Source organism: Aquarana catesbeiana, linkage group LG12 (assembly GCF_042186555.1).
Source record: "Aquarana catesbeiana isolate 2022-GZ linkage group LG12, ASM4218655v1, whole genome shotgun sequence".
In the NCBI taxonomy this organism is placed as follows: domain Eukaryota; kingdom Metazoa; phylum Chordata; class Amphibia; order Anura; family Ranidae; genus Aquarana; species Aquarana catesbeiana.
Genome location: NC_133335.1, coordinates 22,204,754 through 22,216,802, shown reverse-complemented (window position 1 = coordinate 22,216,802; position 12,049 = coordinate 22,204,754). Strand labels below are relative to the sequence as shown.

Sequence of the window (12,049 nt, the reverse complement as noted above, 5' to 3'; positions counted from 1 at the left end):
CATGAGCATGGGGGGGGGGTGCTTTTTGTCAACTTTATTGCCATCACAAAGGATGAACAACAACCCTTGGCAGGGGTAGGGGTCTTTTAGAGATGGAGAAGAACCCCACTTGCTGTCAGATCAGGGTGCGGACAGGTCTGTTCACAACAGGTTACACCCTGAATATGTGTGTACCAGTCGTCTGAAATCCACTCTCATTTTCATACAGAAAGTGAAAACACCAAAATATTCCTTCAGGTCTGTTAAATTGATTAGTGCTGAACCCTGGATGTGATTCTAAATGTTCAGATACATTGGTCCAGCTTGGACTAATGTATCATACCGCTTTCCTCTTGGACATGTGCCAAGTAGCTGCCCAACTGCATACAGACCACTGGGGGGCGGGTGTTGCTCAAGCGTCACCGTTCATAGAACATCTTTTTTTTTTTCTCAATGAATTAAAAGGAATTGAATGAGGTGGGACAGTGACATCACAATCTCCACCTTTTCCAATCAGAGAATGGCTTTCTGTGAACGGGCGTGGTGTCAGCAAGATACCCCCTGTGGACAGTATGCAATGCTGCAGCTACCTGCCACAAAACCCAGGAGGAGATCGTGACTATCACCGCAAAAGCGACAACTACTACAGTGGTTTTCAGCTTCCACAGCAGCCCATCAAATTTGCATGCTTACATTGGTCCAAGCTGGGCGAATGTAACTATCAAACTAGGATTATACCTGGAGCTCAGCTTTAAACACCAGGCTGCAACCATGGCGTCCTACAGTGGGCTCTGATACCCAGCTTTGCCGAGACCCGGCAGCCTTGGAACAATGCTGCATGCAACTTCTGGATCAAGGTGGTGAATGCTCTTCATTTAGAAAAAGAAAAAGAAAAAAAAAAAAAAAAAAAAGAAGTGGAGAGGTCGGGGGCTAGGACAGTTTGCAGGGAGTAGATGATAACAGAAGTGAGCTAGATAGATGTACCTGCTCCTGCTCCCAGCGCCATGGGACCCGAGGACAAGCTAGTGAGTGCAGCTGCTGCAATTGCCTCATCCAACCTACAAAGAAAGGAGAAATATTTTACTAAAGCAAATATCAGTCCTTGAAATAAAAATTAAGATAAAAAAAAAAACAAAAAAAAAATACAAACAAAAAAACACAACAATCATCCATCTAGAAAAAAAGCTAGAAAGTGAAATCCACCCCCCATATGGATTTGTTGTATGATGTAAGTTGTACTGTGCATGAGGCCAGTTTGTTCTGTAAACCACGCTCAGGTGCAGCAGCTACAGGGGAGGGTTTTTTTTTAAAAAAAAGGGAGGATACCTGCTATTGTGATCCTGGAGGGGGGGGGGGGGTGTGAAGCACTCAATGTATACTATGTTCTGGCTTCCAAGTAGTTTACAATGGGAGTTTTCTGGCCAGGCTTTGGGGGTGTCGCTCATGGCCTACAGGTATGGTATTTAACCAAGCAAAACTTTTCTAAGCTGAAACTGTGTTGAGGGCCCCTTGACTGCAAAGTCCATTTTAGCCAAAAGCTGAACTTGTCCTTTAAATTTTGGATTGCTCCTGAATCTTAAGGACATCTGATGGGAGAGTGATATTTTGGGACAGTTCAACGATTACGGTAAGGGAGGTTTGCCAAGGTCTTGGTCACTTCAGCAGGTAAATGACTCCGATATAAAACTGGGATATAATCTTACATGGCAACATCATGGGTGGTATTCAATATGAGTGTACATGAAATATAGCAATTCTCACACATATGGGTTCTTTTCATTTAACCCTACAAAAGGAAATCTTAATCAGCGCAACCCCCTACCAAAAATGAGTACAAACTACAAATGCACAAAACTACAAGAAGTCCTATTTAACCCCCTTCAATGCCTGAGGGTAAAACAAAATGTTAATGCCTAAGCACAATTTTGACATGTGTTAGTAAAACACCGTACATACCATCATCACAACTACTTTGTGCATCCAAGTGGATTATACCGCATTTTTTTTTTTTTAAACAAATTGGGCTTTCGTTTGGTAGTACATTATCAAGGAAAACTGGCCCAAAATAATAAAAAAAAAAAAACAAACATATATACAGTATCTCACAAAAGTGAGTACACCCCTCATTTTTGTAAATATTTTATTATATCTTTTCATGTGACAACACTGAAGAAATGACACTTTGCTACAATGTAAAGTAGTGAGTGTACAGCTTGTATAACAGTGTAAATTTGCTGACCCCTCAAAATAACTCAACACACAGCCATTAATGTCTAAACCGCTGGCAACAAAAGTGAGTACACCCCTAAGTGAAAATGTCCAAATTTGGCCAAATTAGCCATTAGAATTGTTGCTGTACATAAAGATGGCCTAGGCTATAAGAAGATTGCCAAGACCCTGAAACTGAGTTGCAGCACGGTGGCCAAGACCATACAACGGTTTAACAGGACAGGTTCCACTCAGAACAGGCCTCGTCATGGTCCACCAAAGAAGTTGAGTGCACGTGCTCAGCGTCATATCCAGAGGTTGTCTTTGGGAAATAGAGGTATGAGTGCTGCCAGCATTTTTGCAGAGGTTGAAGGGGTGGGGAGGTCAGCCTGTCAGTGCTCAGACCATACACCGTACATCAAATTGGTCTGCATGGCTGTCATCCCAGAAGGAAGCCTCTTCTAAAGATGGTGCACAAGAAAGCCCACAAACAGTTTTCTGAAGACAAGCAGACTAAGGACATGGATTACTGGAACCATGTCCTGTGGTCTGATGAGACCAAGATAAACTTATTTGGTTCAGATGGTGTCAAGCGTGTGTGGCGGCAACCAGGTGAGGAGTACAAAGACAAGTGTGTCTTGCCTACAGTCAAGCATGGTGGTGGGAGTGTCATGGTCTGGGGTTGGATTGAGTGCTGCCGGCGCTGGGGAGCTACAGTTCATTGAGGGAACCATGAATGCCAACATGTACTGTGACATACTGAAGCAGATTATGATCCCCTCCCTTCAGAGACTGGGCCGCAGGGCAGTATTCCAACATAACGACCCCAAACACACCTCCAAGATGACCACTGCCTTGCTAAAGAAGCTGAGGGTAAAGGTGATGGACTGGCCAAGCATGTCTCCAGACCTAAACCCTATTGATCATCTGTGGGGCATCCTCAAACAGAAGGTGGAGGAGCACAAGGTCTCCAACATCCACCAGCTCCGTGATGTTGTCATGGAGGAGTGGAAGAGGACTCCAGTGGCAACCTGTGAAGCTCTGGTGCCCAAGAGGGTTAAGGCAGTGCTGGAAAATATTCACACTTTGGGCACAATTTGGATATTTTCACCTAGGGGTGTACTCACTTTTGTGGCCAGTGGTTTAGACATTAACGGCTGTGTGTTGAGTTATTTTGAGGGGTCAGCAAATTTACACTGTTATACAAGCTGTACACTCACTACTTTACATTGTAGCAAAGTGTCATTTCTTCAGTGTTGTCACATAAACAGATATATAATTTTATTATATCTCCACTTCAATACCAGGCACTTCCCCCCCCTTCCTGCCCAGGCCAATTTTCAGCTTTCAGCGCTGTCGCTGTTTGAATGACAATTGCGCGGTCATGCTACACTGTACCCAACATTTTTTTTTTTATTATTTTGTTCCCACAAATAGAGCTTTCTTTTGGGGGTATTTGATCACCTCTGGAGTTTTTATTTTTTGCTAAACAAATAAAAAAAAAAAAAGGACAGAAGAAGATCCATTCCCCCCCGTCAGAGGAGCAGCCGATCATCGGCTCTCCTCTAATCAGGAAAAGCCGATAAACGTCTCTTCCTGTTTACATTTGTGATCAGCCATGATTGGACACAGGTGATCACTTGGTAAAGAACCAATGAAAAACCCAAAATAAAATTCTCCTGCTTCTGAAGATTGCTGATACACATTTAAAAAAGAAAAAAAAAATTCTGCCCAAAATACACTGACCCTGACCTCTGACCCAACCACTAACTCTGGCACGGACTTACAATGAATATAAAAAGTCTACACACCCCTGTTAAAATTTCAGGTTTCTGTGATGTAAAAAAAAAAAAACAAAGATAAATCATTTCAGAACTTTTTCCACCTGGTAATGTGACCTATAAACTGTACAACTCAGTTGAACAACAAACTGCATTTATTTTTAGGTGGAGGGAAGTAAAAATAAAAAAACTAAAATAATACGGTTGCATAAGTGTGCACATCCTTACAGTAATACTTTGTTGAAGCACCGTTTGCTTTTATTACAGCACTCAGTCTTTTTGGGTAGGAGTATCAGCATGGCAGGTCCGGACTTGGCAATATTTGCCCACTCTTCTTTGCATAAACACTCCAAATCTGTCAGATTGCGAGGACATCTCCTGTGCACAGCCCTCTTCAGATCACCCCACAGATTTTCAATGGGCTTCAGATCTGGACTCTAGCTGGGACATTTCAAAACTTTAATCTTCTTCTGGAGAAGCCATTCATTTTATGGATTTGGATGTATGCTTTGGGTCGTTGTCATGCTGAAAGATGAAGTTTCATGTTCATCTTCATGTTCAGCTTTCCATCAGAAGCCAGAAGGTTTTGTGCCAATATTCACTGGTATTTGGAACAGTTCAAAATTCCTTCTACCTTGACTAAGGCCCCTGTTACAGCTGAAGAAAAACAGCCCCAAAGCATGATGCTGCCACCACCATGCTTCACGGTGGGTATGGTGTTCTTTTGGTGATGTGTTGTTTTTGCACCAAACATATCTTTTGGAATTATGGCCAAAAAGTTCAACCTTGGTTTCTGGATTTTGGGAGACTTTAGATGTGTTTTTGCAAAATTTCGCCGGGCTTGGATGTTTTTCTTGGTAAGAAAAGGCTTCTGTCTTCCCACTCTACCCCATAGCCCAGACATATGAAGAATACGGGAGATTGTTGTCACACGTACCACACAGCCAGTACTTGCCAGATATTCCTGCAGTTCCTTTAATGTTGCTGTAGGTCTCTTGGCAGCCTCCCTGACCATTTTCTTCTGGTCTTTTCATCGATTTTGGAGGGACGTCTAGTTCTTGGTAATGCCATATTTTCTCCACTTGATGATGACTGTCTTCACTGTGTTCCATGGTATATCTAATGCCTTGGACAATCTTTTGTACCCTTCTCCCGACTGATACCTTTTAAACAATGAGATGCCTCTGATGCTTTGGAAGCTCTCTGCGGACCATGTCTTCTGCTGTAGGATGTGACTAAGAAAATGTCAGGAAAGACCTACTAGAAAAGCTGAACTTTGAGGCTAATCAGAGGCACATTAAATAATGGTAGGTGTGTACTGACTCCTATTTAAACAGGAGTTTGAATGAGATTGCTTAATTCTGAACACAGCTACATACCCAGTTATCAGAGGGTGTACACGCTTATGCAACCACATTATTTTAACTTTTTTATTCTTACTTCCCCCCTAAAAGATTTCAGTTTGTCTTTGAATTGTGTTGTACAGTTTATAGGTCACAAGAAAAAAAAAAAAAAAAAAAGAAGAGAAGAAGGTGGAAAAAGTTATGAAATTATTCATCTTGGTTTTTTTTTGTTTTTTTACATCAGAGAAACTTGACATTTTATATCCACTGTAGATCACAAATCTTAAACTAGGTCTTTTTTCTTTAATTTACACACTTTTTTCCCTCTCTGCAAGGAGAGAGGAGAGAATATATATTTTTATTAAATAACAAACATGTTTCTTACTTGCTCTGTGGAAGGATTTTGCACAGAGTGGCCCCGATCCTCCTCTTCTGGGGTACCCCGGCGGCGCTCCCGGCCCCTCCTCTTCATTAGGTGCCTCCACGGAGAGCCGCTTTCCACGGGGGCACTCGTGCTGGTGCGTCTTCTGAGTCCTGCTGCTGCGTCCATTGACACAGACAGCGGGACTCGGCCCCGCCCCTTGTGTCACTGGATTTGATCGACAGCAGTGGCAGCCAATGGCTCCTGCTGCTACCAATCTATCCAATGATAACCCTATACAGCAGGCAGAGCTGCTGGACTCGTCCTTGACGCTGGAACGATCGGGTTCAGGTAAAAAAAAGGGGGGCCCTGGGGGTGGTGAGGTGGTGGAGCTGCAGCACAGAAGGTTTTTCACCTTAATGCATTAAGGTGAAAAATCGAGAGTTTACAACTCCTTTAATATCCGTGAGGATAGAGGGAAGAAGACTGGATACAGGATTTCTAGATTTTTTTTTTAAACAATGGTGGGGTTTAGAAGCCCTGTTGGTTTAATTTTTTCATTTTCGCTGTGCCTTGTATGGAGATTAAGGTAGTTGAAAACCCTTGCATATACCCAGTGAATTGACCAGCCCAAGATAATAAACAGATGAAAAAAATCCTCCTACATACCCGTTTATCTCCAGCCATCTCTTCTCCGGAGCCCTTTAAAGTACAGAATTTAGACAGCATTATTAAGCTCCAGAAGGCGGGAGGCGGGGATCTGATGTCACACACTGCACAGCATAGAGCAGGAGTGTAATAGTGTAATCTGAGACCTAAGTAAGGGGAACGGACACTCTCTCGCTCCCCCCCCAGCAGAATCTCATAGGGAAACTTGCACGGGGGGGGGGGCCATCTCGGTATTGTCTGGTGTCGACATGGACTGTGAAAAGTGGCTCATACAGATAGAGGAACAAGTGAGAGGTAGGACGCATAGTAGGTGCCTTGGAAGGCAAGCACAAACTATAGAAGAGTATGCTTTGTTCATTTTTTTTATTTCAGGGGATTACAACCACAGCTATAGCCGCTAGCTATGAAAAAATGAGACGGCTCATGTGACTAGGTGTGTAATTGCCATCATCCCTATGGTAACAAGAAAAATTTGAAAAATCTCGAGTTTGGGATTTTTAAAGCCAATGAAAAATTCAACGTGTTGCATAATTAGACAGAGGTTAAAAACAATGCATGATGTATTGGATTGAGTTGGAAGTGGTATTTCCCAACTACTTGCTGAATGACCACCAGTGGAAACCGGATGGTAAAGAGTAGAGGGATATCCAACACGTTTCAAATAATAAATGCATAAGCAAAATCTTCCTCAGGGATTTATACTACTTCTGAAAGTACAAAATGTAGCATTTTTAGAATTCATATACCGTATTTCGGGACCATAGGACGCACTTTCCCTACCCCCCAAAAAATATGGGGGAAAATGTCTGTGCATCTTATGGTGCGAATATACAACTGGCACCGCCCCCTGCCGCCACGCTAGTATGGAAGAGAGAAATCCCTGGCCCCCTGCGAACGCCGGTCGATCTCCCGGCTGGACCTGACACCTGCTAAAATAGAAGAAAGAGCAGCCCGAGCGATGGCACAGGTCAGGCTGCATTAATGGGAACGGTCAGGCTGCCTGAATTGGCACGGCTCCACCGTTTTTGACTCTTCCAGATATCATATGGGAGGAGAGAAATGGCGCCAGCTGCAGTCCCCGGCGTCTCCATATACTGCGCAGGCATGCGGACGATGACGTCAATATGCACCACCGGCACATCCTGCGTTGCCGCGTCACATCCGGTCTACAGGCGGCCGAAGTTCTACTACTCCGGAACTCTTGGATTTTGTAAGCAAACTGTCCCTAACAGTAAGTAGCCTCTTTTTAAGTTTAGGGTTTGCAAACCTGCTCCCCTGAGGGATGTTTTCACACCCCAACAGATGGAGCTGCAGTGTGGGTAATGTATGTGAATACGTAGTACCCATTGGACATATTTCTCCTTATCTGTCTTTAAATGGCCTATGGTTAGGGCTGGGGAAGAAATAGATTTAAATCTTGAATCGATTTGAGAGGTCAAATCGATTCAAAATTTAAGCGAATCGATTTTTTTTTTTTCCACCGCGTCAGTCCTGAGGCGCTGTGGGCATGAGGAGCTGCGGGCAGGAGTTTTTAGGTGAGGCCGCGGCTTCGGCCTAGTCCGCGGCGTCCGGACTCCGCGGACTAGGCCGAAGCTGCGGCCTCGCCTAGAAGTAGCAGTCCTGTACAGTGTGAAGGGCCACTTGTGCAAATCTTAGACTTGTTCCACCGAGACGTGGGGAATGCTTCTGCCAAAAGTTACTTAAACATGTATTTAGAAAGTGTTCATGTGTCATATGTTTGCAGCTATTGAAAATTTGTACTTTATATGGTACTTATATGAATTCTAAAATGTTACATTTTGTACTGAAGGGGTATAAAACTAGGGCTGCAACTAACGATTATTTTCATAATCGATTAGTTGGCCGATTATTGTTTCGATTAATCGATTATTCGGTTAATAACCTTAAAAAAAAAGTGTGGTGTATAATTTAGTTAATGTGTACAGTTTAAAAAAAAATAATTATTCTTGTATATCTCTATGCAGTGGTAAATATAAATAACCAACTATATGGTTAGGGAGCAAAATATCGAATCCACTCTGAGAATAACAGACAGAAGAGAAATACTGTATATACTATTAGAGGAGATATACTGTATATACTATTAGAGGAGAGATATACTGTATATACAATTAGAGGAGATATATACTGTATATACTATTAAAGGGTGAATCTGGTAAATATCGTCAGACTCAGTGATCAAATTTTTTTTGTTAAAAACAAAAACAATGTCTTCCTTCAAAAAAAAATGTAATTTTAAGAACGTTCGTTCTTTCATTCAGTGAATGTACAAAGATTTTCTGTCTGAATATTCTCGTCTGAAAATTGATCGGTGTGGCCAGCATAAGGCTCAGTACACACCTATGCAGTTTGCTTTTCATCTGTTTCTGCAGAGCTTTTTGCTGTGCGTTTTGATTTTTGTGCACGTGATTTTGCTGCGATTTGCGTTTTTGCATTTTTTTGGCCAATTTGTTGTTGGGCAAATTAAAAAACACAAATTGCTGCAAAAACACATTACATGCTTTTCTGCAGCTTCTCCATTGAAGTATATTGAACCAAAAAAGCACCGTTTTGCGTGAACGTGTCCCATAGGAACCATGTGAATGAACTGTAGTAGTGTGTTTCTGCAAAAAGCACCAAAAAACACATAGATATGAACCAGGTCTAAGACGTTTAGTAACATAATGGGGTGAAAAAAACTAAAATTAGCCCTTTATAGTATGAAAAAAAGCAGATAATCACTACTGTAAGGGGTTAATTTTTTTAGTATAGAACTGTGAAAGTAATATTTACAGTAGCGATTATTTGCTCTTTTGTACTATAAAGAGCTCATTTTAGGTTTTTTTTAACCCCATTATGTTACTGGCTGATTAATCGATTATGAAAATAGTAATCGATTAATTTCATAATCGATTAGTTGTCGATTAATCGATTAGTTGTTTCAGCCCTATATAAAACCCAGATGAAGATTTTGCTTATGCATTTATTATTTGAAACGCGTTTGATATCCCTCTACTCTTTACCATCCGGTCATTCCACTTCCAACTCAATCCAATACATCAGGCATTGTCTTCAATCTTTGTATAATTATGCAACATGTTGAATTTTTCTACTCAATTTGTCTATTTTTTTATATGTTAAAATAAAATCTTATATATATATATATTAGTATTTCTTTCTAAATTATTATTATTTCATTGCCTTAAAAAAACAAAACAAAACAAAAACTAGAGGTTTTTCGCATAGCTGCTAGCTATAATCTCTGTCTCCTCCCAGCGGGAGAAACCGTCCCAGCCGGGTGCAGACAAAGGCCCAGCAGGAGGGATTGCTCTGTCAGCCCTGTCTGTGTTGATGGGGGAATCGTGCAAATTTCTTTCCTGCAACCCGTGTCTTGCTGGAAATACTGTGTTCTCGTTACGTCCTGTGAGCAGAACCAGAAGCCAACCATCCTTCTCTGTACTGTCTATTCTACTAGGGGAAATCAAAGGCAGTCACCACAGCCCAGAACTAGCAAACTGCAATATATTACATGTTACTTTTAGGTTTAGATCTGCTTTAAATGAACCTGTTACTTAACGCTGCAATAACAAAGTACAGGGTCACTTAACAGGTCATCGAATTTGGAAATGATTCAAATAGACAATACCAGTCTAAACAAATTGTCCTTTGACAACACAAAGCTGTTTGTTACCCCTACAAAATGACAGTGCATGTAATAACCAGATCCGTTCCTTGCATGGTACAGTTATACAGTGGGTGTGATTGCTGGCTGACCTGTGCCTGGGGACGGGGATGACACTGGAAAACACTGGTGAGAAGCGGCTCTGTACAGGTTGAGGCTGGGAGACGGGTGCGTTCGGAGATTGCAGCGTCCCACACAGGAAGTCCTGGCACTGGCCGGTCCTTGGCGCCAGCATGCTGTCATACTGAAAAGGTGTCCGGGTGTCAGCGTAGATAGGAGAAACCTGCACAGAGAAAAGAACACGTGAGAGGCCAGCAGCCATGTCTGCCTGAGGGAAGAGTGACAGAGCCGGGTGCCGTGTTGTGTGTTTATACCCCAAACATCTCCTTCCGGCATGGCGGGGGGGAGGGGGGGGAGAATCAGACACAGAGTAGAGAAACATCCATGGGTTGAACATTGTATACACACTTACCAGGAGGCAATGTGTATGTGTACAGGGCATCGTCTACATGGGGGGGGGGGGGGTCCAGAGGGGAAACAGGCAAGTGTGTATTGCTGGTGCAGACCGGAAGGGAGAGAGGGAGGAGGATGAGGTGTGTGAAGAAATGAATGGAGGCTTTTAGTCTGGGAAGAAGGGAGGACTGGAGGGAGAAGATGATGAAGAAGAAGGGGGACGAGGAGATGTCAGTGTGTGATGATGAAGAAGGGGGATGAGGAGATGTCAGTGTTGGATGATGAAGAAGGGGGACGAGGAGATGTCAGTGTTGGATGATGAAGAAGGGGGACGAGGAGATGTCAGTGTTGGATGATGAAGAAGGGGGACGAGGAGATGTCAGTGTGCGATGATGATGAAGAAGGGGGACGAGGAGATGTCAGTGTGCGATGAAGAAGAAGGGGGATGAGGAGATGTCAGTGTGCGATGATGAAGGGGGGGGGGCTAGGATGAGGGGGTGTCAGTGTGTGATGAAGAAGGGGGTGTCAGTGTGTGATGAAGAAGGGGGATGAGGAGGTGTCAGTGTGTGATGAAGAAGAAGGGGGATGAGGAGATGTCAGTGTGTGATGAAGAAGGGGGATGTCATTGTGTGATGATGAAGAAGGGGGATGAGGGGGGTGTCATTGTGTGATGATGAAGAAGGGGGATGAGGAGGTGTCAGTGTATGATGAAGTGGGACGAGGAGGTGTCAGGATGATGATGATGATGATGAAGGGGGGGGGGGGCTAGGATGAGGGGGTGTCAGTGTATGATGGTGAAGAAAGGGGATGAGGAGGTGTCAGTGTGTGATGATGAAGAAGAGGGATGAGGAGATGTCAGTGTGTGATGATGAAGAAGAGGGATGAGGAGGTGTCAGTGTGTGATGAAGAAGAGGGATGAGGAGGTGTCAGTGTGTGATGATGAAGAAGGGGGATGAGGAGATGTCAGTGTGTGATGATGAAGAAGAGGGATGAGGAGATGTCAGTGTGTGATGATGAAGAAGGGGGATTAGGAGATGTCGGTGTGTGATGAAGAAGGGGGATGAGGGGGGGGTGTCAGTGTGTGATAATGAAGAAGGGGGATGAGGAGGTGTCAGTGTGTGATAAAGAAGAAGAGCGATGAGGAGGGTGTCAGTGTGTGATGATGAAGAGGAGGGATGAGGAGATGTCAGTGTGCGATGATGAAGAAGTGGGATGAGGAGGTGTCAGTGTGTGATGATGAAGGGGGATGAGGAGATGTCAGTGTGTGATGATGAAGAAGGGGGATGAGGAGGTGTCAGTGTGTGATGATGATGAAGGGGGATGAGGAGATGTCAGTGTGTGATGATGAAGAAGGGGGATGAGGAGATGTCAGTGTATGATTATGAAGAAGGGGATGAGGAGGTGTCAGTGTGTGATGATGAAGAAGGGGGATGAGGAGATGTCCGTGTATGATGATGAAGAAGGGGGATGAGGAGATGTCCGTGTGTGATGATGAAGAAGGGGGATGAGGAGATGTCCGTGTGTGATGATGAAGGGGGATGAGGAGATGTCAGTGTGTGATGATGAAGGGGGA

At 43.5% G+C, this 12,049-nt stretch overlaps 1 protein-coding gene across 5 annotated transcripts in view; it reads right to left on the bottom strand.

The window, feature by feature from the left end:
• Window positions 1–12,049, bottom strand: part of SLC2A4RG (SLC2A4 regulator) — a 48,939-nt gene that overhangs the window by 35,772 nt on the left and 1,118 nt on the right. For 3 of the 5 annotated variants that reach the window (XM_073607384.1, XM_073607382.1, XM_073607385.1), the window contains exons 2-4: window positions 10,116–10,306; window positions 6,342–6,374; window positions 964–1,037 (exon numbers count right to left, since the gene is read on the bottom strand). In XM_073607384.1, the coding sequence (XP_073463485.1) occupies window positions 964–1,037; window positions 6,342–6,374; window positions 10,116–10,306 (298 nt within the window). The remainder of the gene's footprint in view (window positions 1–963; window positions 1,038–6,341; window positions 6,375–10,115; window positions 10,307–12,049) is intronic. The other 2 variants (XM_073607383.1, XM_073607386.1) reach the window with 1 other exon arrangement.